Source organism: Vipera ursinii (assembly GCF_947247035.1).
Source record: "Vipera ursinii genome assembly, chromosome: 16".
NCBI lineage: Eukaryota > Metazoa > Chordata > Lepidosauria > Squamata > Viperidae > Vipera > Vipera ursinii.
This window is the reverse complement of record NC_139529.1, coordinates 6338253-6365184: the sequence shown is the minus strand read 5'-3', so window position 1 is coordinate 6365184 and position 26932 is coordinate 6338253. Positions and strand designations below refer to the sequence as shown.

The 26932-nt window shown below is 47.3% G+C and overlaps 2 protein-coding genes across 2 annotated transcripts; one reads left to right on the top strand and one right to left on the bottom strand.

The window, feature by feature from the left end:
• Window positions 1–1546: 1546 nt before the first annotated feature.
• GTF3C4 (general transcription factor IIIC subunit 4) lies at window positions 1547–7920 on the bottom strand. The gene is made up of 5 exons (XM_083375300.1): window positions 7223–7920; window positions 4452–6239; window positions 4191–4321; window positions 3254–3342; window positions 1547–2824 (listed from the first exon to the last, which is right to left on the bottom strand). Exons 1-5 carry the CDS (start codon window positions 7673–7675, stop codon window positions 2760–2762), a joined length of 2526 nt encoding a protein of 841 aa, XP_083231426.1. The 5' UTR covers window positions 7676–7920; the 3' UTR covers window positions 1547–2759.
• A 5-nt stretch (window positions 7921–7925) lies between these two features.
• DDX31 (DEAD-box helicase 31) lies at window positions 7926–22866 on the top strand (the record flags this gene model as incomplete). Its single annotated transcript, XM_083374854.1, has 16 exons — window positions 7926–8199; window positions 8428–8672; window positions 8886–8961; window positions 9899–9942; window positions 10350–10420; window positions 10740–10804; window positions 11133–11177; window positions 11567–11608; window positions 12057–12121; window positions 12760–12879; window positions 13345–13451; window positions 14405–14646; window positions 15784–15960; window positions 16336–16395; window positions 20908–20958; window positions 22723–22866. The coding sequence occupies exons 1-16, from the start codon at window positions 8086–8088 to the stop codon at window positions 22864–22866; spliced, it is 1668 nt and encodes a 555-aa protein (XP_083230980.1). The 5' UTR covers window positions 7926–8085.
• Between the last annotated feature and the right edge of the window lie 4066 nt (window positions 22867–26932).

Genomic DNA, 26932 nt, shown 5'->3' with positions numbered 1-26932 from the left:
GCATGGACTTGGGAGTCCTTAGGCAGACCCCCTTCCTGTAGGCCACGTGAACGACTAAGCCCCTTCCTAGCCACATCGCCAGCCCCCCCCTCCTCAAAAAAAAGAGGGCCCTGTGGCTCAATCCTGAAGGGTTTGGTAACCCTTCTCCTCTTTTCCGCTGGCTGCCAGGCTGCTGACGTGAGTGTCTGCATTCTGCGCCAGCTGGTGGCAAAGATACACTGCTGTGCATAAATTGGGACGGCTGGCTATTAATAATAAATAAAGGACTACATCTTGCTAATATCACCTGCATCAGAGTGCCGCTACTAAATATTGATAAGGAAAACGGCTCGGCCACGCATTTAAATACTGTTTGCTGTGCGCAAGCCCAGGGTACAAGGGACAACGGCAATGTGCCTTTAATTAGACAGGTACATCTGCTTAATTAATTTAGCCACGAAGCCTCACTCTTCCTGCCTGCCTTCCTTCTCTCCCTCCCTCCCCTTTCTTTCATCTGTAGGCGCCCCAATATTAGTTCTGCTTAGCTGACTGCACAGAAACATAGCCAAGCATCCTGGCCTCATTGACATGCAGCCGGTGCGTCCGCCCGTGCGGAGTTTCGGGTCAACGGTTGCCCCCCTCTCCCCCTCCCCAAGGGTGTCCGCTGAGCTTGAAGTGTAGGCCGTCTGGGTTAGGAGACCACGCTAATACTCGTGTACGACGCTCCCTCGGAAAGCGCTAAAACAATTGACATTCATTTAATTACCAGGGAATGCTTGCAAGGCCTTTGCATCCCGTTTGCATAGTTAAGAGAGGCCCCCGGTTCACATTAGCAAAGGTTCAGCAGGCAAGAAAAAAGAATTAGGTTTTTATAATTGGACAACCACCTTTCCCAACCAATTTGGGACCCGCAACGGATTTGATTAGCATCTGATTGCGGCTAAAAAAAAAAAAGCATTGGCCAAGGAGATCAGGAGATAAACAGGACGGGGCCACGGTGATGAGTGTTTTGATTTGGCCCCTAGGCCTTTTTCTACCACCGTGGAATTTCCTAATTTTTGCGAATCGGTACCCACGATCCTGGAAGGAACAAGGCATCTGAGCCGGTCTCCCTGTGACCTTGGGGAGGAGGGTGGGATTGAGTGGGACTCTCGGGGGGGGGGGGTCTGCAATTACAGGTAAGTTTAATTGAGCCCCAAATTTCTGTTGCTAAGCGAGACATTGGTTAAGAGAATTTTTGCCCCCTTTTTTACGAACATTCTGGCCGTCGCAAAAGGGGATCACTGCGACCGTCACAAATACGAGTCGGTTCCCAAATTTTGATCACCTGACTGTGGGGGCAATCATAAATGCGAGGACTGATGGTTACTTTTTCCCAGTGTTTTGGGAATTTCGAACCATCACTAAATGAACAGCTGTATTTTCAATTTATTCATTTTTCTTCTCTGGAAAGTTGTCAGAACTCCTCAACACATGCCGTACCTGGGGCCACCGCCTACACCACAAACATACAAGACATCCCGCCCTTTGTGGCGATCGCACAACAAGGAAGTCAACACTGCTGCTTGTTTCGTTAACACACACACCCCTCAGTCAAGCGGTGTGTTGCTTTATTTACAAACGGCTTTATGTCACACAGTGGCTGCGGCAGTAGACAAAACACATTTTTCCAATTTATTATTTCACACCCAACATTTACAGTCAAGTATCATTTTGGAGGGAAAAAGAGGAACGCCTAGATTTTTTCCCCCCATTAACACTGCTTTAATTTGGGTGGCGTAGGAACACAACCTGTTCTTCGCAACAGAGTTTAATTCGCTGCTTTTGCTTTTCAAGCAACAGACAAAAAAGCTTAACTAGAGTCAGGAACTGTATAGTTGTTTTTTTTTTTAAAAAAAAGAACCCCGGATTGCTCAGATCAAAAGCTTGCCACAGGTCTGAGCTCTTGAGAATTTTTTAAACAAGGTGTAGGTTGTGTATTCCGACAACGCACAGCATGATAAACCATGATTAACAAAGGACATTGTCGTCATCATCATCATCATCACATCCAATGCTTTGTCAAGATAAGTCACCCCATGCATATCCTGGAGAGGGAGGAGAATTTTGCCCTTCGGAACTGGAGCAAAAGGAAAGATCGCTTTTCACTCTCGCTAAAGCCAAAAATTTGGAGCGCCTACGAGGTGACAGTGCAAGAATTATGGACTGCAGCCGGGGAAATCAAAGTAAACGAAAACACGCGTGCTTAAAATATTAACAATCACAACCAAATTGGCTCGTTTAAAATAAGCTCCTTGGAGTTGGTTCGGAAAGTCTTTAGCTGCCTTGAAGTTTCTCAAAGGAGGTTTGCTAATCTTTCATTCACTGACCACAGGCATGCAAGGTTTTTTTTTTCTTTCCTGAAACAAGTTCAAAAACCCGTTCCTTATTTGTAATAATTTAACTGTCTCCCGTTCAGTAAGTCCCACCGTTCGTTAGGTGTTAACGAAGGGAAGTTACAGAGTCCATGTTGCACTCCGGCCATCACGAAGTACCCACTCAGCTGGACAATCAGTTTTGCCCCAATACGCCAGCAACCTTGAGCCTGGACCGAGTTCAGAAGCTTTTCCAAAAAAGGCGGTGGTGGCATTTAAGAAAAGACCTTTTCGTTCCCCGGAAACGGGCTGAGCTTCTCCGGTTCAAATCTACAAATCGGAGCGAGCCCTCGTGCAGATCCAACGCTGGGTGGTGCTTTGGCCACTAGAGACTACTGCTTCAAGCTCCTTGTCTCAGGTTGTTCTCTAGAAAACAGGCGAGTCACAGAAAGTGCAAGGCCCCTGCAGCAACCGCTTGATCCATTCAGGATCTGAAAAAGGAGAACAGATGTTATTGAAGGACGAAAGGAGGAAAGGGTGTGCAGAGCAAACTTTCCTCGATTTCAGCAAGGATGTGCTTATAAGCAGAAAGTTAAGAATAATGAACTTTGGAAAAGCTATCCATATATATATGGATAGAAATGTATATATGTATATATTGGAATATATATATATATATATATATATATATATATATATATATATATATATATATATATATATATATATATATATATATATGTGTGTGTATATATTGGACCGAACAAAACCGGAATGCGGTTTGATTTCCTCGTGACACGGTATAAAGAGAGGAAAAAGGTCTTATTTGCAGGCACACACCCTTTCTACAATTAGGTTTCAAATAGGATCCGCCTTTTATTTCCTTCAATTCCCAGATTTGGCAGCCTTTCCAAACTCACCTTCTGAAGTGGAATGGCGAGCGATGCTGTCCCGGAGCAAGCATCTCCTGTAGACTAAGCTCTGGCAGGCCTGATAGGTTAAAAAGCACCTGAAGCAAGAGAATTATGGGGGGGAAAAGTGGGGGGGGGGGAAATAATAACAGTTCAGCTCACACAACTGTCCCTTGTTCACTCTTTTCCAACTGGCGCCAATGCATTGAATCGGTCACTAATCAAACGAAAGGGTTTGCTCCAGAAACTATGCAAAGGAAAACAAAATCTAACCCGGTTTGGGATGTGGCTAGAATGCGGGGGTCCTAAATTTTCAGGTGATTTGGTTTAAGGGGAGTGTAGAAAGGTAATAACCAAGAGCTAGTTTGGTTTTGACAGCCGCAGCCATGACAAAGGCAAAAAAAAAAACAGGCCTGGGTTCATATCCCATATCATAAACTACAAAAGCAACAACAATAAGACAATATGAAGGGCGAACCCAGCCAAAGTTGGTTTATTCTAGCAACCTGAGCTTCGGGCATTAGGTAAACCAAGATTTGATTTGCCGTTGGGTGTGTGTGTGTGCGTGCCTAAATGGAATAAATCAAATCTAGGTCCAGTGCATAGCTGTAATCCTACTGGGAAAACTCCACTGCAGTCATCTCTGAATAACAACAGCTATCACAATGAAGGCAGCGAGGTTTATAAGAGGAAAATTTCAATCACCCGATCTTAAAAAGCATTTTCTATCTAACGACGATAGCATTTTGTCCAACGGGCAAATTAAACTGGTGAAGAAGCTTCCTGGATGAGAAGCGAAACATTTTCAAAGAAACAAACCCACCCACCCCGCCGCCCCCCCAAGAAAATCCAGCTAGCTGAGCTTCCTTCTTTAGGCATTAAGGGTTTTTTTTGGGGGGGGGGAAGGAGAAAAACAAAGCAATATCCCAGGGAACATCTAACATACCTCAGCCAAACGTGTCCATTGGAGCAAATGGCCTCTTTGGCGTCTGTGAAAGGCAGGATCTCTTTACACAAAGTGCAACGTTCAGGGAAAGTCTGCTTGTTCATCTTCTTTAAAATATGCCCGATCAGCACCTGGGAAAAGACGGCAACAACGCTGCTTACTAGGAGAGATGGCGGCAGGAGGAGAGATTTTTGGGAAGCGCTGGAGGTGGAAACCCTAACCCTAACCCCTAGAACGGTTCTGAGGTCTGGCTGCCCTCACCCGCGCTGTCCTGTCCTCGTAGCTTTTATCGGAGGTCAGGAAATCACAGACGCCCCTGGTGGGGATGCTGGTGTTCTCCGTGATCCACGTATGGAGGTAGACCTCGCCCAAGACTCGCTTCATGTGTTCTCGCGCCAGGTGCATTTCGACCGCTTCGATCTGAGCCTGGATCGCCAGCATCTTCTCTTGCGTCTGCTGCTCCTGGGCCCCGCCGGTCGAGGGGGCTGGCTGAGAGCCCTTCCCTTTGGGGACCTCCGTCAGATCCTGCCTGCCCTCTTCTGAAGGCAGTTCCTCGCCGCCGCCCGTCTCGGAGGAATCTACGATTAAGGCCTTGGCGTCCTCGTGTGTGGGCCTCCACAAGGCCTCAGAGGGAGAGGCCTGCAGCGACTGGTACAAAATCCGCAGGAGGAAGAGCTTAAAGCGCCATAAGTACGTGGAGCCCAAACGCTCGATCTTCTGATCCAGGGCTTCCTGCAGAAAGCGCGGGATCTGCTTCTCCCTCAAGATCTTCCAGCGCACCAGATCGGTGAGGTCCACCTGCCGGTAAAGGTTCTGGGCGGACGATTCCAGCAGCTGGGCGGCGGCTTCCTCGCAGGTTTTCAGGGTGACAAACTGGACCTGGTAGGCTTTGGTGGTGGGGTGGAGCCCCTTGGCCATGCCCTTGGTGGTGATGACGGCCAGGTACGCCCCGCAGGGGCTGACGGCAATCCCGTGGCTGCGGACGGAGCCCAGCACGTCCGACAACTGGATCAGCTGGTGTTCGAACTTGAGCGCCAGGCTGGTGAAGATGGGGATCAGCTGCCGGACCTTCCCATCCACGGAGCAGGTGTAGACGGTGCCGTTCTGCTTGTCGGCGGTCATGGAGATGATGGGCAAAGAGTGGAGACCGGTCACGTGGGAGTTGTGGACGTTCAAGCCTGCTTTGGAGATCAAGAGGAGGCACCAAAAGAGGTAGCAGCCCCTCGCCGCTACAACTAAACTGCAGCTACATTTCTGATAGGGGTGATAGAGAGGGATGCTCTTGATGTTCTGCACGGGCAAGTGATCCACTTCCTGCCACAAAACCACCGGCTGCCTCAAGGTGAAGTAGCCCTTGACCGCTTTCAGGTTGACCGGGAGGATCTTAACCGGCCCGAAAGCACTGCCCACAATCAGCCCGCTCATTTTCCGGTTGCTATGCTCGTATTCCCACCAGGCCAAGACGCTGGGGGAAGAGATTCCTGACTCGATGGTGTTACAGGACGAGATGGATTCTTTGCCGACAAACGGAAGTTGGCACTGCCAGACGGCAATGTTCCCGTTTTCAAAGATCACAGCCAAAAGGACGCTGCTCACCTCCCGGCATTCGTTGTTATTCTTCACCTGTTGGATGGTGCAAATGCCGGACCATTCCATGCGGACCGGGGTCTGCATGCTGTGCCTCCTCTGGAATTCGGCAAAGTCCCCTAGATCTTCTTGAGAGGGCTCTGTCTTACAAAGCCCGTAGCCGTTTTCGTACAGGCACTCCCCATAGAGTTCAGTCAAGTCCACTAACTGCACCCACTGGAGTCTGTTCAGGTTAGCGTGGATGGTCAGCCTGTTGTCCATGGTCAGCGCGGCTAAGAGACACCGGCCGTTGGCGTCGCAGCCCAGCGGAGACCAACTGCAGTATCTGAAGCCTCGCATGGAGGACAGCGATTTCCCTTCGGGATTGAAAACTCTGTCCAGAGTGAACGCCTGGCTCACCGCCGGATCGTCGGAATTCGCAAACTTGTGTTTGCATTCAGCCACTTCCTTTTTGGAGCCAACCTGCGGGGGAGGGAGAGGCGGTTTTACAAATGCGTTCAAAAAGGACAACAGCTTTTTTCAGCACGTGACTTGCTAGGTATGGAAGGCAGTATACGATGAAGGGAACGGCGGCCAACAAGTGTCTAAAGCGCTAAAAACATCGAGGTACTCGTTTATTTATAACATGTGGCAGACAGGCTCAACCGCAGCTCGGACTTGGGAACGGTGCGCCTCCTAGAAGCCTGGCAGGCAAATTGTTGACAGGCAGATAAAACACACCACTCAAAAGATACAATCCAAGAAAAAAAAAACAGCAACAACCCAAAAGGAAACAAAAAGTCCCAAACATTTCCTCACCAGCAATCCAACACTCAGATGAACAGAAAAAAAACACACCAAGATAAACATTAGGCCAGCAGCCAAGAAGTAAACAATAGCCCAATCGAGGAGGAAGAGGAGGAAAGAAAAGGAAGAGGAGAAAAAAGGAAGAGGAAGAGGAGGAAAGAAGGAAGAGGAGAAAGGAAGGAGGAGGAAGAGGAGGAAAGAAAAGGAAGAGGAGAAAGAAAAGGAGGAAGAGGAGAAAGAAAAGGAGGAGGAAGAGGAGGAAAGAAGGAAGAGGAGAAAGGAAGGAGGAGGAAGAGGAAAGGAGGAAGAGGAGAAAGGAGGAAGAAGAGGAGGAAAGAAGAAAGGAGAAAGGAAGGAGGAAGAGGAGGAAAGAAAAGGAAGAGGAAGAAAGGAGGAAGAGGAGAAAGGAAGAGGAAGAGGAGGAAAGAAAAGGAAGAGGAGAAAGAAAGGAAGAGGAAGAGGAGGAAAGAAAAGGAAGAGGAGAAAGAAAGGAAGGAGGAAGAGGAGGAAAGAAAAGGAAGAGGAGAAAGAAAGGAGGAAGAGGAGGAAAGAAAAGGAGGGAGAGGAAGAGGAGGAGACGAGGAGGAAGAAAGGAGGAGAAGCCCACCTAGGTCTTCCCTCGCCCACCCCCCCAGTGGCGGGCAGTTCCGCGGGCCCACCTTGAGATGACAGGCGGCGTTGTGGGCCGGCACGGCCGTGCGATGGATGACGAGATCGCTGCTGCCGCCGCGGATGTCGCTCAGCTGCTCGAGGACGGCCACGCTGCGGGCGGTGCTGACCGACACGCGGTGGTCCTCGGACCAGGCCAGCGGCTCCGAGCCGCTCACGCTGTGCTGCAGCCGCACCGCCGGATCGCGCCGCACCGCCGTCACCCGGAAACCGGCGCGGCTGCTGGGGCCTGCCTTCTCTCCCGCCGCCGCCGCCTCGTCCCCTTTCCCCGGCTCTTTGGCCCCGTCGGGCGGCGACGGCGAGGGGGCCGCTGCCTTCCCGTCCGCCGGGCTCCGTTCCGCCGCCAGCGCCGCCGCCATCTTGCCGCCGGCTACCAGCGCGCGTGCGCGGCGCGCGCCGCCTCGAGAAAGGACCCCGGAGGGATAGGGAGGGGGGGTGACCATCACGCTGCCTGAGTGAAAGCAACTCCCTGCTGTGTTTTTAACAGAATAACAGAGTTGGGAGGGACCTAGTCCAAGCAGGGAGACCCTTGCGCTACGGTATTCCGGACAAGTGGTTGTCCAGTGCCGCCTTTTTTTAAAAAAAATAAAATCCTTGTTTTTGATTATTTTGATTATTTTAGCCCAGGCGATCCACTAGCCACCTATACCGGGGGGTCCTTTCCTAGGCAATCCGGTCGCAGGCATGGCCTGGCCTCAAGTTTGCAATTAAGAGATGATTGTTGTTACTGTTGTTGTTGTTGTTGTTGTTTTTACTTTTCCCGGTTGCACTCCCGCTTTTGCTGCGGAGCCTCTTTGCAAACTTGGGAGTCGAACCTCCCTGTGCAGGAACAGTCTACCGGAGCTGGAGTAGCATGGCTTCAGACGAAGGGTTGCTTATTAATGTCAGCACGTTGCCTCTGCCCAGGCCCCGCCGCCCCCTTGCAGGACAGAGACCCCCCAACTCACAATGGGGCCGTGGGAAAAAGGTAGGGTCGTCGCCACTGGGAAAGGTCGGGGTGGGGGAGAGAGAGGGACGTTGGTCTTTAGAGAAGGGATGCGTTGCAACTGGACAGTTGGACAACTGGACAGCCATTTGTCTGAAATGGTATAGGCGGGTCTGCTGCTTGAGCAGGGGGTTGGACTAGACGACCTCCAAGGTCCCTCCCAGCTCTATTCTGAGTCTTCTGGTAACAGGCTTTCTTTTCTGCTCTAAGGCCAGGAAAAGAACATTAGAAGGTGCACAGGAAGCCACTCCTGCGAAAAAGCAGCGCTCTTCTCCAGTGGCCCAGACCAAAAAGCCGTGGGGAAAACCCAAAACTCGCATCAAAGGAATCACGCTGCCAGCGTCATCTCCGGAGAAGCTTTCGTCTGAAGCCAGAGAAGGCGACGTTAACAGGAGACCTTTTGTAAAGACTTCCAGCCTTTTTAAAAACAATCCAGAAATCCCCCGCATTCAGAGGTAAGGTAACTTTTCCTCACTAAATAAAAGACTGATTCATCGTAAACTATTTACCTGTTGCTGTGTGTCTGTAACTGCCATTTTTGATTTTGCTTCCAAAACTGTATCTTGGTGTGTCATGGTTTGAAGTTCTGGGTTAATCTTTGACGTAAACAATTCCGCTTTATGCCGAATTTTGATTGGAGTTCCTTGGTTGATTTGCTCCTTACCTAGAACTGCGGTGAAACAAGTTCAAGAGGAGATTTTCACCTCGGATTCCTTTGATCAGCTGGGTCTCCACCCTCACTTGGTAAGTTCTTTCACTAAGAGGTGCAGCGTTGTTTCAACAAATTTTGGGGTCATGGAATTATACCATGGAAAGAGAGTTTGGAAACCATCTCATTCAACCTTCTGTTCATAGAGCCTTAAGGTGGCCAGGTGGCCTTTTCTCTCCAGCTACACAAGGCATGCCCCCCCCCCGCAGAAGTTTCGATAAAAGAGAATCTTTGTGACTCAGATTGGAACAGTGAGGTCCTTGGTTTCCTCTGAGCTTGGTGGCTCTCGTGCAGACGTTTCACTACCCAATTAAATAACATCATCAGTGCTAGAAGAAAGGTAGCTTCTAGCTCTGATGATGTTACCTAGTTGGGTAATGAAATGTCTGCAAGAAAGCCGCCAAGCTCAGATAGCACTAAGGACCCCACAGTCCTCCTCCTCCTCTTCGCAACCCCACTCTCTCCTAGCACTGATGATGTTACCTAGTTGGGTAATGAAATGTCTGCAAGAAAGCCAACAAGCTCAGAGAGCACCCAGGACCCCACAGTTAAAAAATTTCTCCCAGTGTTGAACATTTCAATCCATTTTCTGCATTTCCCGGTTAAGCTCACCCAACAATCACAACTATCTTGTTTGATTTTCTGTGCCTCCATAACAACCAGCGAAGGTGTCAAAACGATGTGCATCCTATTACCATGCGAATGGCACAGTTAAGTAACTGTGTAGATATGTCAGAGACAAATACATGCGGTAATACACAGTGCCTAGGTCATCTTTTGTCCCCCGTGCAGACACTGATTTTGCCCTGCTTTTATAGCTTAATGTGGGAAGGGAACTCATAAGCGATGTTTAAACAAACCAAAGTTAAGTACAATTAAAACATTGTGCTAAACTAAATGGATGTGAGCCAACTAAAGTAGTCATAATACAACTCCAGCACTAACATATTTATTTATTTTTTTCTATATTAGATTTCAACAATATCCTCATCCTTGAAAATATCGAGCATGACCAGGTAAAAAGATTTATCTTTTTTGGGGGGGTTGGGTTGGAATATGAATGCAAGAAATATATTCTAACAGATTTTATTCTTGTGTGTTTTTGTATATACCTACGGACACAGGGATCAAATAAAGCTATTATATCTAGGCCGAGAGATACAGAATCAAAGCCATTTTAGTTATCAAGTTATGTAATGTGTGTCTGTGTGTAACCACACAAAAACCCAGGAAACTAGCCAGCATGCCAGACAAAAACCTCCGCCAGCGGTGACTCACAGTAATAAATGAAATAGCTCTAAGGGCAACCATACACAGCTTGACGGTGAAACAGTGGAGTGAATGCTCCACCGTGTTTGTCTTCTGACTTTTTTTAAAAAAAACAACTTGTTGATGGTCCCTTTTTATCTTTAAACCCATCCAGTGTTCAGAAGGAGACCATTCCCACATTGCTACAAGGAAAGGACGCTCTGATCAGATCACAGACGGGCTCAGGTAAGAATTTAGCTGCTCCTGTTTGGGAATGACAAACGATGTAGGGCAGAATAGGATGGAGATGGTGCAACCTGGTGGTTTGAGACTCTCTGTAGGGTTTAAAGGGTCCCCACAGGTAAGTGGGATTGAGCCTGTTTGGGGTTTTTTTTAAGAGATAATATGGAGGTGTTAAAACATCTGCAAAATTCTGCTCACAATGGCTTTTTTATTTTTTCTATTCCTTCCTTCCTTCCTTCCTTCCTTCCTTCCTTCCTTCCTTCCTTCCTTCCTTCCTTCCTTCCTTCCTTCTGATTTTCTTCTCCTTGTTAATCTCTCCAAGGAAAGACACTTGCTTATAGCATCCCCCTCATACAATCCTTACAAAAACTGGAGCCCAAAATCAAGGTAAGCACAGTCTTTTTTTTTTTTCAAAAAAGCTACTTTGCCCTTTCTAAAGAGGCCAATATATGGAGCAGCATTGATGGTGCAACCTTGTTGGATATGGAGCATCTGCTAGAAAACAACCAAGCTCAGAGCTACTACGTATGAGCAGACCCCACTAGCACTGATGATGTTGCCTAGTTTGGCAATGAAACATCTGCATGAAAACCACCCAGCTCAGAGAGCACCAAGGACCCCCCACAGTTCAACCCTGAGGCTACAAATATTCTACCAGTAGTTCATATTCTCTTTTGCCCCTCAATCTGACCTGTCTCCTTGTTCCTTCCTCTAGCGTAGTGACGGACCATATGCCCTTATCCTGGTTCCAACTCGGGAGGTGAGTTTATTTACCCATCTTCCCAGTTTTCATTTTAAACCCGATCTGCAATGCCTTTGAATATTTCAGAGTTTTTTTGATAACATGGAATCACTACTTATCAAGCCCATTGCCGCTGTTTCCTGCAAGTTCGGATCATTCCCACCATCCCCAGCTAGCTGACGAGCAGCAGGGGATGATGGGAGCTAATCCAAGACCTCTGTTGAAGAGCAGAATTGGGGAGGCTGATATAACGTCTTTGACATTTGTCTCCAGGGCAAATCCTGTATGTTTTTTTAACAACAGATAGATATGGTTGTGGCGAACGCTCATATTTAGGGGATAAATAGCTGAAGGCAGAGTAGGGTGGTGTGAAGGGTGTAACAAATCCTACTTTTTCTCCCTTACAGCTAGTTCTACAGAGTTTTGAAACCCTCCAGAAGCTCTTAAAGGTAAGCATGGATTGAAAAAGATGGAAGACATAATTGATATCAGTTTATTTTCTCTGGCGCCTCTCTGTTGATCCTTGCCTGGAAAGAGGATTTTATTTAAGAGATCCCCCCCGGGAATCGGGTCTTGAGGTTGAGGAAAGAATTTGTGTCTAAAAATTAAAACCTGTTTAGGTAATTTTTGGACGTAATGTTTGTGGGGCCTTCGTCTTCCCCTCTGTTGGACGTCTTAAGTGCATTTTGAGATAAGCCGCCATTTTGAGCCCAGCTGGAACGTGAAGATCTCCTGGCCTCACAAAATGGTGGCCCTTTTGGATGCGGCCACTTGCCGGGCATTTCTGTCAGAGAAAACGAAACCAACGGATGCTAAAGAGGCTTATTTTCTCTCTTCTCTCCTCCCCCCTCCTCCCCGCTATAAAGATTCACTATTTTCATTTCCTGTACTTTTTAGCCATTTAACTGGATTGTGCCAGGAGTCTTGATGGGGGGCGAAAAGAAGAAATCGGAAAAAGCCAGGTATGGGCTGAGGAAAGCACCTCAAGGGGAAGGAACATTCCCTCCCTCCCTCCCTCCCTTCCTTCCTTCCTTCCTTCCTTTCTTCCTTCCTTCCTTCCTTCCTTCCCATTCTTATCTCCTTCCTCCCTCTCCTTCCTTCTTTCCTTTCGCTTTTATCTTTTTTCATTCCTTCCTTCCCTTTTAATCTTCCCTCCCTTTCCTTCCTTCCCATTCTTATCCCTTTCCTTTCCTTTCCTTTCCCTCCCTCCCTCCCTCCCTCCCTCCTTCCTTCCTTCCTTCCTTCCTTCCTTCCTTCCTTCCTTCCTTCCTTCCTTCCTTCCACTTTTATCTTTTTTCATTCCTTCATTCCCTTTTAATCTTCCCTCCCTTTCCTTCCTTCCCACTTATCTCCTTCCTTTCCTTCCTTCCTTCCTTCCTTCCTTCCTTCCTTCCTTCCTTCCTTCCACTTTTATCTTTTTTCATTCCTTCCTTCCCTTTTAATCTTCCCTCCCTTTCCTTCCTTCCCATTCTTATCTCCTTCCTTCCTCCCTCCCTCCCTTCCCTCCTTCCTTCCTTCCTTCCTTCCTTCCTTCCTTCCTTCCTTCCTTCCTTCCTTCCTTCCTTCCCTCCCATTCTTACCTTCTTCCTCCTTTCAACAGATTGCGCAAAGGAATCAACATCCTCGTGGCAACTCCTGGACGGCTGGTGGATCACATCACATCTACCCAGTGCATCCACTTCCGCTGTATCCGGTGGCTGGTTCTGGATGAGGCCGACAGGTAGGAACATGATGGAAAGATCTGCTCAGGTGACAGAAGTGGGATTTCCTCTCTGCAGTCATAAGCGCGAGGACAGTCACTTTTTTCACTGCCGTCATAACTTTGAACACTCACCAAACGGAAGCTTGTAAGTTAAGGACCACTTGCACTTTCTGTGTGTTTGTAGGTGGGCATCCACCTACTATACCCGTCTGCCTATATCGATAAAAGGAAATAAGTGATAAATTTACTAAGCTTTAGAGTGCTAAACATTGAAAGTTCAGAGGCTACTTATTCATTTCAGGATTTTCGTCTTTTTTTTTTTTTTGATTGAAAGGAAAATTAAGTAAAAGAAAACTGGAATGGATACATCAAGACTCTAAATTTCTTTTTTTTTCTTCTTCCAAAATTGTTCATCGTACTCATAGTGGGTATAAGATGTTTCTCTGACTAATTTCCCATTTCTCTTCTTTTCCCCCACCCCAGAATTTTGGATCTGGGCTTTGAAAAGGCCGTGGCCGCGATATTAAATGCGGTCAATGCAGCCAGCCCGAAACGGCAAAACGTTCTTTTGTCAGCCACACTTTCCGAAGGTGAGTCTAATCATAACTGAATAACAGAGTTGCGAGGGACCTCAGAGGTCTTCTAGTCCAACCCCTTGCCTGAGGAGGGACTAGAACTCACCCTCTCCTGGTGATTGGCCCAGAGTCATCCAGCCGGCTTTCATGCCTAAGGAGGGATTAGAACTCGCCGTCCCCTGATTTCTACTCTGATGCCTTTATCCACTAATTAACCACTTGAACCAGTTTGGGGTTAACTCTAGTAAAAATCTGTATTTGCTCTGGGACTTGATAACTGAAAAGGCCGGAAGCTGACCCCAGTCCAGCTGGTGAGAAGGTAATTTTGCCAGTTGCACTCCCGAGAACTTTCTTTCCAGGAGCTTAAAAACTCCCAAATTTGCAGAAAGGGGCTCTTGAAAAATATCTTGGAAAGAGGCGATCTGCTGCGCTGGTTTTTGGATTAACAACGCTATTCGTTTTTTTTCTCTGCTGCTTTCCAAGAAAATCACCAACAGAGGGAGTGTTTTGGGATCTAGGAAATGGCAAAATACAGCTTGCAGGGCTCAAATATTTAAAGCGAGGGAGGGGCAGGAGGGGAAGCGTGACGATAACGATAGCGATGATTTTTATTAGAGTCCCAGACCAGCATTACAAATAAGCATTGAAAAAATAATAATAATAATTAAAGAACGAGATAATATGCACAATTTAAGCCTCAACTTTCCATTGCTAAGTGAGACAGCTGTTAAGTGAGTTTTGCCCCGGTTTTATGACCTTTCTTGCCACAGATTCACTTAACAACGGTGGCAAGAAGAAGCGGGCCCAAAACTCGCTGAACAAAAGTCTCACTGAACGACATAAATTCCGGGATATGTCATAAGTTCGAGGACTGTTTTTTTTTCCTTCTCCGATCAAAGCAGTCAATTTGCCGTCTCTGTTCCCTGTTTCTTCTTCACCCCAACCCTCCACCCCCCAATTTTCCACAGGAGTCTCCAGGTTAGCTCACATCAGCTTGCAAGACCCGGCCTGCATTTCGGTGGCGTCAGAACCCCGGGGTTCCAATGCCTTGCAGGAGAAAGACCGTCTTCAGGAAGCTGTCGGCGTTCTTTCTGCCCAGGAGCAGCAAGGCACATTTGCTGTGCCAGAAAAACTCCGCCAGAACGTGGTGGTGGTCCCAGGCAAGCTAAGACTAGTGACGTTGGCTGCTTTCCTTTTCGGGAAATTCAAGGTAAGAAGTTCGACGTAGTTATAAGAAAACCCCAGGTGCTGAGAGGGGTGGATTCTTTACCAAGAGCTGTATGCTCTCTTGTCAGGAGATGGGGGGAAAAAACAACTTTGATGGAAATGTTTCATTCGTTTTCTTTGTTTATTGAATTTGGGTATGAGCTCCGCTCTTCAAAGCAAGACTTGTTTTAAGTCCAAAATGTGCAGATAGCATTCGGAAGCAGACCGACACGTCTGCAAATTGTCGGGTTGAGGGGGGTTCTCCCAGCCCAAACCTCTTCACAGGATTCTTGTGAAGGGGAAGAAATGCTCCAGGATTTTCCCATGTGGTCTAATCTTGCATCTGACATTCTATTCAACAAAGAGCATAAAACTTCTTAACCCTATACTTGTTCTGGATAAACTCAATCCAGGACTAGAGGGGACATGATAGCAGTCTTCCAGTATCTCAGGGGCTGCCCCTAAGAAAAGGGAGTCAGGCTACTCTTCAAAGCCCCTGAAGGCAGGACAAGAAGCAACGGATGGAAACTCATCAAGGGGAGAAGCAAGCTAGAACTACGGAGAAACTTCCTGACAGTTAGAACAAGTAACCGGTGGGACAACCTGCCTCCAGAAGTGGTGAACGCTCCAACACTGGAAGTTTTTAAGAAGAGACTGGACAGCCATTTGTCTGAAATGCTGCCTGAGCAGGGGGTTGGAGTAGAAGACCTCCAAGGTCCCTCCCAACTTTATTATTATTATTATTGTTGTTATTATAACTCACTGAGCTAGTAGTTCTCAATGTACAACAGTAAATTCTCAATGTACAACAGTAAATTCTGTCTTTTAACATGTACTGCCCTGTTCACCGCCCTGAGTCCTCCGGGAGAAGGGCGGTATACAAAATAAATAAATAAATAAATAAATAAATAAATAAATAAATAAATAAATAAATAAATAAATAAATAATAAATTTGAAGTTACAACAGTCCAGAAAGTAGGGACGTACGAATGGTCATAAGCCCTTTGCTTATGGCTACGTAGAGATTCTGGGCTGATGCCTCTTTTAACTCCGCCCCCCCCCCCTTTCGCCTACCCTGACCCTCTTTGGAGTCCCAACATCTAGTCAACACCGAATTTGGGCTTTGTGTTCTCTCTGCAGTTTGAAAAACGCCACAAGATGATTGTTTTCTTCTCGAGCTGCGAGCAGGTAGAGTTTCACTACGTCCTCTTCCAAGCAGTGTTATGTGAGGAGTCTGGGGGTGAAGGATCAGGGTTAGCGCCAGCCCCTCCTTCTCGGCTGTCCTTCGCACGTTTGCACGGCGGCATGAAACAAGAGGTGAGTTCAGATGCTTCCTATAAACTCCCCCCCCCCTTTATTTTAACATCTAGCGAGGAAGCCGCCTTACTGCAACGTAAGCAAAAAAAAACCCCCATCCCTGCTCCTGAAATTTATCATCTAAACCAGTAAAATTCGAGTTAAAAGCAGCCGCCAAAAAGCGTTTGCATTTTTGCGTAGAGTTAGAAATTAGCAGGCCCAAAGGTTCTGCCCCCCCCTCCACCTCAAAAAAAAATCAGCTGAAAATTCAAACGGTCGGTAACTTCCTAGGCAATCCTTTTTTTCCCTTTTTTTTAATCTTCTTGAGGAATTAGTTTTAATTGCCCGGTCTGGCGACATGTTTTCTTTATTTTTTTCTCTCTCTTTTTTTTTTAGGAGAGATCATCCGTGTTCCAGGCTTTCCTGCAATCAAGGACTGGGGTGTTACTCTGCACAGTGAGTTGCCAAATATTATTGTATTCGGTGCCCGACACGTCTCGGCGTTTGCCAGAGAAAAGTAGCAAATTCATTTGGACGATGCCGTAGCCAAACCTAATAAGATGGTGATTAACCTGGGTTAGGATTGTGGACTTCGGAGCAAAAGTGTGTGTGTGTGTGTGTGTGTGTGTGTGTGTGTGTGTGTGTGTTTAACAGTATTCTGTCTCTGTCTGTCTACCATCCATCCATGTATGTATCCATGTCTTCTAGTGCTCTATCTCCATCCATCATCCATTCGTCTATCTATCTGTCTATATCTATCTATCTACTTACCTCTCTCTCTATTTACCTACCTACCCCTCTCTCTCTCTATTTACCTGTCTACCTACCTACCTACCTCTCTGTCTTTCCGTTTGTCTCTCTACCTACCTACCTACCTCTGTCTCTTTACTTACCTAACAGTCTGTCTTAATTTACCTACCTGCCTGTCTACCTATCTCTCTGCTTACCTATATATGCCTACCTATCTCTCTCTTTATCTACCTACCTGCCTGTCTGCCCTGTCATCTTCCAAGTTCAGCTTTGGCCTTTCTGAGGAGCCGCTGCTGCCCTTCAGTGCTGGACGTCCCCCTTTGAAGGAGCATCTGTTCCTTCCGTTTGCCCATTGACTCCATCACACTAACGCGTCTTGCCAGTTTTCTGGCGGGCGCAGGCAGCCGTTTCCCGCCCCCCCTCCCGCTCTTCCTGACAGCTTGGGGGCTGCCGCCCTACCCTTCCTTTCCGCCGATGACGCAACCCAATCTGTTGCCCGGCTGGCGGGGGCACCCTCCCCGCTGACGGCTTTCCACGCTCGGCCTTAATGACTCTTGGCAGGCAGGGGGAGAGACACGGAGGGGGGGCGCCCTCCCACGTCCGGTTTGGACCCCTTTGCTGCACTCTCTGTCTCTCTCTCTCTGTCCCCCCCCCCATTCCTCCCATTTTGCTAAGGTGCTCTTTGGGGCAAAGGCATGAATCATCTGAGCCCAACTGACAAGCTGGCACCGGCACAAAGGGCCTTCCATCTGGACCTCGAAGCTTCACATCGGTGGCCAGGCTACGATGCCCAGGCTGGTTTAGAAGATGCGGCCCCTGTAAATGCCCATCTTTTTGCCCCAAGATTTTGTGACCTGCCTAGCATGGCCGGCTGGATCTAATTGGACAGCTTTTTCTTTTTTTATTTATCTATTTCTTTATTTATTTACATTATCCTCCTGAACCTACTTGCCGAGGCCGTCCTGTCACCTTGCCTAAAACCGCTCTAATGGCGTGAATTCTATCCAAGAGCGTATTTATATTAGGGCTCAGCCAATCAAGCGCTCTTATTCCCCGGGCTAGGCTGGAAGAGGAAGCGTTTATACTCCTCTGTAGCCAGTCGGGAGACTGTCTCACCGTGGAGTCACCCAATCGGATTGCTGTCCTCTTCCATTCTCCTAGAAAGTGGCGACGACCGTCATCCTGCATTTGGGCACCTGTTAAGTGCCTTGGACTACAATTCCAGTCTCTCCCTACCCACGGGTCAATGGGAGTTGTAATCCCACTCTTAGAAGAGGCATTCTTCTTGGGTCCCCTGCAGTGCGGGCCTCCACATTTTCATTTGTTTATTCATTTATATATCAGATTAGTTTTCTCATTGAGCAACTGCGAAGCATGGAGAAAGCTGCAATAATGGAATTATTCTTCCTGGTGGGCTAGTAGAAAGAAACCTCAGTCCTAGCTTACTATAAATATCAGAGTTTTTGGGGGATCTAGAGAGAGCCAATTTGGTGTGAAGGTTAAGGCATCAGGATAGAAAGTGGGAGACCAAATTCTAGTCCTGCCTTAGCCATGAAAGCCAGCTGGGTGACTTTGGGTCAGTCACTAGGAGATGGTGAGTTCTAGTCCCGCCTTAGCCATGAAAGCCAACTGGGTGATTTTGCGCCAATCACCAGGAGACTGGGAATTCTAGTCCTGCCTTAGCCATGAAAGCCAACTGGGTGATTTTGTGCCAATCACCAGGAGACGGTGAGTTCTAGTCCTGCCTTAGCCATGAAAGCCAACTGGGTGATTTTGTGCCAATCACCAGGAGATGGTGGGTTCTAGTTCCGCCTTAGCCATATAAGCCAGGTGAGTGACTTTGGGCCAATCCCCAGGAGACAGTGAGTTCTAGTTCTGCCTTAGGAATGGAAGCTGACTGGGTGACTTTGGGCTAGTTGCTCTCCCTCAGCTCATCCTACCTGACAGGATTGTTGTGGGGAAAATAGGCCGGAGAAGCATTAGGTCTGTTTCTCACCTTGAGTTATTTATAAAAAATATAATAAAAAGACTGGATGCAAATAAATGAATGAATGAATGAAATCCGCAGAGCAGAGCCTCCCAACTTTTCAGATCCAAGCCCAACTCTTATGAAAAGTGAGTTTTGCCCCAGTTTATAACGTCTCTTGCTACGGTCGTTAAGCGAATCATTGCAGCTGTTAAATTAGTCACACGACTGTTAAGCGGACCTGGCTCCCCTCCTCCCTTGACTTTGCTCGTCGGAAGGTCACGCAAGGGGATGACGACACGTTCCCCGGGACACTGCGCCCGTCATAAATGCGAGTCAAGTTGTCAAGCGTGCGAAGGCAAATCGCAGGGCCGTGGGGACGCTGCAAGGGTGAAAAAAATGGTCCTAAGTCGCCGAGGCAACTTCGGCAAACTGTCGTAAATCGAGGACCGGCTGCATAAGCTGTATAATGTTTGGGAGAGACGGTGCGTGGTCGGGGGGCCACGTACCCCTCGGCCCACGGCGCACGAGCCTGGGAGCGGATGGGGTGGGGAGGCAGCTGGCCTCGACTGCACCAGCCGAGTTGAAAACCTTCCCCACCCCCCCCACAAAACCCAGAGTGGTGGAAACGTTATAATGAGCATTGATATATTTGCATACTCATTAGGCCTTTGCACGGGCTTCTGCCTTGATCTGCTTAAACTAATAACCCTTTTTGGCAGGGTGCGGGTGTCATCAAGTGGAAGGGGAGCAGGCTGTGCCAGGCGCTGCTGGCTGGAGCAAAGGCTCTCTTCGCCCCCCCCCCCAGTCCGCTCCTTGAATTGGAACCCGGCATCTTGGCATAATGGCAGCTAATAAGATGAAGCGCCTGGTCAAACCCAATCCCCACCCCACCCCGATCTTTGGCAGAGCAGAAAGGAACTAGAGTGGGGATAATGAAGTGGACGAGGACTTTTAGAGCAGAGAGGGAAGGAAGGAAGGAAGGGAAATGGGGAAGGAAGGGAGGGAGGGAGGGAGGAAGGAAGGAAGGAAGGAAGGAAGGAAGGGGGAAATAGGGAGGGAGGGAAGGAACGAAGGAAATAGGAGGGAGGGAGGGAAGGAAGGAAGGAAAAAAAGGGAAAGGGAAGGAAGGAGAGGGAAGGAAGGGAAGGAAAGGGAAATGGAGGGAGGAAGGAAGGAAGGAAAAAGAAAATAGGGAGGGAAGGAAGGAAGGGAAATAGGGAAGGAAGGAAGGAAGGAAAAAAGGGAAAGGGAAGGAAGGAAGGAAAGGGAAATAGGGAGGGAGGGAGGGAAGAAAGGAAAAAGGAAATGGGGAAGGAAGGAAGGAAGGAAAAAAGGGAAATAGGGAAGGAAGGAAGGAAAAAGGGAAAGGGAGGAAGGAAGGAAGGAAAAAGGAAGGAAGGAAGAGAGGGAAGGAAGGAAGGAAAAGAAATAGGGAAGGAAGGAGAGGGAAGGAAGGAAGGAAGGGAAAAAGGGAAATAGGGAGGGAGGGAAGGAAGGAAAAAGGAAATAGGGAAGGAAGGAGAGGGAGGGAGGGGAAGGAAGGGAAATAGGGAGGGAGGGAAGGAAGGAAAAAGGAAATAGGGAAGGAAGGAGAGGGAGGGAGGGAAGGAAGGGAAATAGGAAAGGAGGGAAGGAAGGAGAGGGAGGGAAGGAAGGAGGGAAGGAGAGAGAGAGAAAGGAAGCTTTCCTGTCCAAAAATTAGGGAATGTTCCTTCCCCTTGAGGTGCTTTCCACAAAGGAAGGAAGGAATGAAAAAAGAAAAAAATGAAGGGAGAGAGGGAAGGGAGGAGGAAAGGAAAAGAAGGAAAATGGGGAGGAAGGAAAGGAAAGAAGAAAGGAAGGAAAGGGGGACGGGAGGGAGGGAAGGAAGGAAAGGGTGGAAACCAACTTTTTTTTTCCCTCCCAACCCAATTCTTCCCAAGTTTTCTTCCACAAGATTTATTGAGACAAAAAGGCCAAGTTTCAAGAATCATAGCCACAGAATCCGTCCTTTTTTTTTTTTTTTTTTGTTTTTTTTATTTAGGACAAACCCATTCATGAAGTACCTTCACGAAGAAGGAAACTTTCCGATTTTCTTTCTTCCCGCAAACTGGCAGATCTTTTTTTCGCCAAGATCAAAGGACTTCGGGGGAGTTGTTGTTGTTGTTGTTTAAAAACACCCAATGGCCTTTAGAATCACGCACACAAAAAGACATCATTAGGCCAACAAGAGAGACTCTTTCTGATTTTATTTTATTTTATTTTAACAGGACGTTGCTGCTCGTGGTTTAGATCTGCCTCAAGTCACCTGGATTGTGCAGGTAAGCGGCCACCTTTTGTGGCGCTGTCCCAATCTGGATTCTTCCATTTTTTAAAAAAATAAATAAATTATTTTGCGTATCTAATTTTTATTACGGATTTTTTTAAAATTACAATAGTAGAATTGAATCCAGACCAAAAGAAAGATGAAATGTTAGATATCATCACAGTGGAGGCGCTTGCGCTGCTTGAAACCTGCAATAAGCGGAAGGGAAGGGAAGAGGTGAAATGAGGTTGGGTAAAAGAGAAATACAGGCGTTCCTTGGCTTATCTCTGCAATGGAGTCCAAAAAGGGGATCCCCCTCTTCTCCCTCCCTCCGTCCCCACTTCCTTCCTTTTTTCCCCTCTCTCTCTTCCTCCCTCCCTCCCTCTCATTCCTTCCTTCCTTCTTTTCCCTTGCTCCGTCCCTCTCCCTTTTTCCTTCTCCATTTCCTTTCTTCCTTTTTCCTCTCTCTCTTCCTCCCTCCCTCTCTTCCCTCCTTTTCCCTTGCTCCGTCCCTCTCCCTTTTTCCTTCCCAATTCCTTCCTTCCTTTTCTCTCTCCTCTCTCTTCCTCCCTCCCTCTCTTTCCTTCCTTCCTTCTTTTCCCTTGCTCCGTCCCCCTCCCCTTTTTCCTTCCCCACTTCCTTCCTTCCTTTTCTCTCTCTCTCTCTCTTCCTCCCTCCCTCTCTTTCCTTCCTTCCTTCTTTTCCCTTGCTCCGTCCCCCTCCCTTTTTCCTTCCCCACTTCCTTCCTTCCTTTTCTCTCTCTCTCTCTCTTCCTCCCTCCCTCTCTTTCCTTCCTTCCTTCTTTTCCCTTGCTCCGTCACCCTCCTTTTTCCTTCCCCACTTCCTTCTTTTCCCTCTCTCTCTTCCTCCCTTCCTCTCTTTCCTTCCTTCTTTTCCCTTGCTCCGTCACCCTCCCTTTTTCCTTCCCCACTTCCTTCCTTTTCCCTCTCTCTCTTCCTCCCTCCCTCTCCTTCCTTCTTTTCCCTTGCTCAGTCCCCCTCCCTTTTTCCTTCCCCACTTCCTTCCTTTTCCCTCTCTCCTCTTCCTCCCTCCCTCTCTTTCCCTCCTTCCTTCTTTTCCCTTGCTCCGTCCCCCTCCCTTTTTCCTTCTCCATTTCCTTCCTTCCTTTCACCTCTCTCTTCCTCCCTCCCCTCTCTTTCCCTCCTTCCTTCTTTTCCCTCGCTCCTTCTCCATCCCTCTCCCTTTTTTCCTTCACCGCTTCCTTCCTTCTTTTCCTCGCTCCCTCCCTCTCTCTCTTCTTCCCTCTCCCTCCCTCCCCTCCCTTCTTTCTACTTCCTGGGACGCTGCAACCGTCCTAAACACTAGTCAGTTGCCAAGCTCTTGAATTTTGATCCCATGACCCTGGCCGGGGGGGGGGGAGGGAGACGCTGCAAGTGTGAAAAAAAGATGATAAGTCACTTTTTTCCATGCGGTCGTAACTGAACGGTCACAAAAACGCACGGTTGCAATTGGAGGACGGCCGTAGTGATGCAATAACGTTTTCATGTGTCCAAACAAACAAAAAAAATCCCGGTAGGCCTTAACAGCTTCTGATCCCCAATTTCTTTCTATTTCCTTTCTTTTTCTTCCTCCCCCCTCCCCGCAAAAAAAAAAAAAAGGCTGCCGCGAGGGCTGTTTAGGGGGTTCATCTTTGAAAATGATCTCGGATGCTCTAATTAATCACTCGTGCAATCTGCTAATTCATTCTCCACTTAGCTCATGTTGTCATTTTCTCCCTCCCACCTCCCCGTGCGTTCCCCCCCCCCAATTCCTGGGGTAGTATAATCCACCAGCTTCGCTCGCTGAATACGTCCACCGAATCGGGAGAACAGCCCGAATTGGCAGCCCTGGAAACAGTCTGCTCATCCTTCTACCTTCAGAGGCCGAATATGTCAGCTTTCTGGCTTCGTACAAGATTAAGTGAGTCACACAAATCTTCTCTGCCTCCTCCTCCCCCCCTTTCCTTTCCCCCACCGGGTGTCAAAATCCGTGGCCAACTTTAGCTAAATATAACAGCTGCAGCCCCACATCTTGTTAGAGAGAGAGAGAGAGAGAGAGAGAGAGAGAGAGAACGGTTATCATTTGCAGGGTAAAACTCAAGTTGGATGAAAACTTCAGCGTGATTTCCTTTTTTTTTTAAATAAAATTTTTTCTATGTTTCATCCTGAGTGATGTACAAGCAGAAACAAGCTGGAATATTAGAGAGCAACGAGAGAATTATCATCATCATTATTATTTTAAAAAGGAGAAGCGGAACAATGATGTTACTTGATTGCAGAAGAAATTAGAGGGCGGACTTTATTTATTTGATTTTTTTAAAAAAAACAAATCACTCCTTTATTATTCTTTATAAATAAGGGGTCTAACCCACTGAATGTTCGTCCCTTCCTCCTGTTTTCTCCGCAATGAAAGCTGTGAGGTGAGAAAGAGGGACTGACCCAAAGTCACCCAGGTAGCTTTCATGTCTTGAGGGACGACTAGAACTCACCATCGCCTGGCAGTTGGCCCCAAAGTCACCCAGCCAGCTTTCATGCCTAAGGCAGGACTAGAACTCACGGTCTCCTAGTGATTGGCCCCAAAGTCACCCCGTTGGCTTTCATGGCTAAGGCAGGACTAGAACTCACAGTCTCCTAGTGATTGGCCCCAAAGTCACCCAGGCCAGCTTTCAACACTGGCAGAGCAAGCAGTGTATATAAACAGGAGCAATCTCCGCTCCCTTCTAGCACTGATGACGTTACCTAGTCGGGCAATAAAACGTCTGCAAGAAAACCACCCAGCTCAGAGAGCGCCAAGGACCCCCACAGTTTTTTTTTTTAAGAGCCTTGGTGCGCAGTGGGCTAATGCCTCCTTAAGTAACACCAGCTGCCTGCAATTAGTGCAGGTTCGCGTCCCACCAGGCTCAAGGTTGACTCAGCCTTCCATCCTTCCGAGGTAGGTAAAATGAGGACCCAGATTGTTGGGGGGCAATTAAGCTGACTTTGTAATAATGCTGCTTGGGTGTGTGTGTGAAAGCCCTAATAAGCAGGCATATACATAGAATGAAGGCTACTGCTAAGCTTGTAAGCCGCCCTGAGTCTTCGGAGAAGGGCGGGATATAAATGTAATAAAAAAAACCCCATTTATATCCCGCCCTTCTCCGAAGACTCAGGGCGGCTTACAATTTAAAGCACAAATCAATGTGCTTAGCAATAGCCTTCATTCAACCCTGAGGCTACAAATGTTCTATTCGTGCCTAAATATTTATCCCTGAAGAAAAAAAGGCCTTCTCCTTGGAACATCCCCCTCTATTTTTTATTTTTGCTTTCCTTAAGCTTTGCCACCAAAGGAATTTTGTCGGCTGTTTCGTCGCAGTTTCTAAGGACAGCGAAAGGGCTGTGAAACTCCGCTTCACAACTCCCCCTTTTTTTTTTTTTTCTTTTTTTGCTTTCAGGACAGAAAGATTTTTGTTGTTTTTCTTTGCTTCTTCTTTTTTTCCTTTTTTTTTCGAGAGGCACTCGAGCCATCTGCAAAATTAGCTTATCTATCTGTGTGCATGTTACGCAGGCAGTCAGGGACCGGGAATATATGGATATAACGGATTGCAGATCAGATCTGGAGAGACAGTTTCACGCCTGGGGCACGGCGTGGCGTCAGATCTAATTGCCCTTTCTGTTCGTAAATGGAGCCGTGTGGAAATTTATCCTGACAAATTCAGTGTGGCAAACGAGGCAGAAAGAACGCCATGTGCCGGTCGGGTCGTGGCGCACCGGTTGGTGTGCTTAGAGAGCGAAGCCGGGTCGGTTTGATTTTTTTGGCTGTGTGTGTTTTTTGGGGTTTGTTTTTTTTTTTTTTAAATCATTGATCACTTCCTTTGTTCCCTGTCTCTTTAACGGGCCAAGTGGAACGAACAAGTGGGAATAAGCAGAGATGTTCATGGCAATTTGGAGCACTTTTCAAGAGGGGGTCATTTTCTCTCTCTCTCTCTCTCTCTCTCTCTCTCTCTCTCTCTCTCTCTCTCTCTCTCTCTCTCTCTCTCTCTTTCTCTCTCTCTCTTTCTCTCTCTCTCTCTCTTTTGATGTGTTACTTTGTCGTTTTGGGAGTTCCAGGCAGTTGAGCATGACGAAAACACAATCCCCCAGGCTGTCGCTATTTTATCTTGGTAGGCGAAATTCTTCCTAGGCGGAGATCGCCTCCTTTTATTTGCTTAAAGTATTGCTGTGCTCAACTTTTTGGCACAGTCCGAAAAAACATCCCATAATAGCTTCTGTGGGAAGGTTTGCCACCTCAAGGAGAGAGGCGAGGGGAGGAAAGAGGAAAAGTAACATGTTAGGAACCACTTCTTGGTTCAGACTATGTTTTTGAACCATAACTAGCTCCACACTGGATGAGACATCTTAACAACCACCACAACAACAACAAAATACAAAGACCTACAAATAGAAATAGAAAGACTGGGGCAAAGGCAAGCAAGGGTGGTACCAATAGTAATAGGTGCCTTGGGTGCAATCCCAAAACAACTGAAGCACCACTTGAACACCATCATCGGCATTGACAAATTCACTATTAGTCAATTGCAAAAGGCGCGCCTTTAATAAATAATAATAATAATAATAATAATAATAGGAACGGCTTCCATCCTGCGACGATATCTATAATACCATCAAACATCCACATCTGCCTATCCCCCGGTCCTTGGTAAGGACTCGATAGGTAGACAAAAATGCCAAATCCAGTCTGAACATCTGACTGACTGCGATGATTAATAATGATGATGATGATGATGATGATGATATAATGTCCAGAATAACAGTGTTGGAAGGGACCTTGGAGGTCATTTAGTCCAATCCCCTGCACAGGGAGGAAACCCTATACTATTTCAGACAAATGGCTGTCCAGTCTCTTCTTAAAGACTTCCAGTGTTGGAGCATTCACATCCACATCTTTACGTTGGGAAATGGATCGGTTTAATATTGGCCCCCGAGAATGCCCCGTTATTGGCTTGTTTTGCATGATTTTGTGGATTACAGGAAAACGAAAGAGGAAGTGCCAGAGACACGCCAGGAAAAATAATAATAATAATAATAATCAGGCTAAATTACATAAGTTGAGGACTATCTATAGTCCACTTGTGCCCAATTTACAGAGGCCTCCAACGGAGGCAAATGAAACTGTGGCTGAAGGCCAGATAGGATTTGTTGCTTAATTTAGACATCAGCTCTCTTCAAATTATTTATTTGCAATCATTTCTAGCATTATAGACAGCAGCTGCCTTTGGGGAGGAAAAAAGATTGTGTCTTTCTTAATATTTCGATATCCCTGCAATTTTTTATTTTTTTTTACATTTTCTTTTGTTTGGGGTTTCGTGGTTTTTTTTGGTGAGTCCTTTTGTGGGTGTGATGGGGTATTTCTTCTGCAGCGCTTCCAAAGAAGAAATGCGTGAGAAAAATCAAAGGAGCGTGCTGATGCTGTCGTGTGTGTGTGTGTTTCTGCGTGTTTCGCACCCCTCTTTCTTGGTACCTTTAAGTGAGACTTAGAAGTAGCATGAAACGCCGACGGTTTGCAGAGTGACAGCGTTGTCATTCAAACAACACCAGTCGCAGGCAGGCAGTTTGTCCCACCCTAGTTTTGTTTTGCAAGGACTTTATCAGAAGTGAGAGAGAGAGAGAGAGAGAATGCCCATCAGGGCCCACGTTGTGTGGAGGCATGAGCACACCTGTGCCACACCTGTGTTCTCCCGCTTGGGTGACTTTGGGCCAATCGCCAGGTGCCCCAGAGTTCAAGTCCTGTCTTAGAGAGGAAAGCCAGCTGGGTGACTTCGGACCACACCAACATGCTTTTTTTGGAAATATTATCAAACTTAGCATTTTTTTAAATAGGCTTTATCCCCAAGCAAACTTGTGAGAGGGGGAGGGGGGGGAAGGAAACCCCAAAGAAAATCAATTTAATTTGTGGTATTGCAGATTCTGTCATCAAATTCGAATCTGCACAGATTCTCATTCAGAACTGACATT

Coding starts and splice junctions, on each gene's coding strand:
- GTF3C4 (XM_083375300.1), bottom strand. CDS start 7,675: ATGGTCACCCCCCCTCCCTATCCCTCCGGGGTCCTTTCTCGAGGCGGC. Junction 6,240..7,222: donor ACGCCGCCTGTCATCTCAAG/GTGGGCCCGCGG, acceptor CCTCCCCCGCAG/GTTGGCTCCAAAAAGGAAGT. Junction 2,825..3,253: donor TCGCCATTCCACTTCAGAAG/GTGAGTTTGGAA, acceptor CTCCTTTTTCAG/ATCCTGAATGGATCAAGCGG.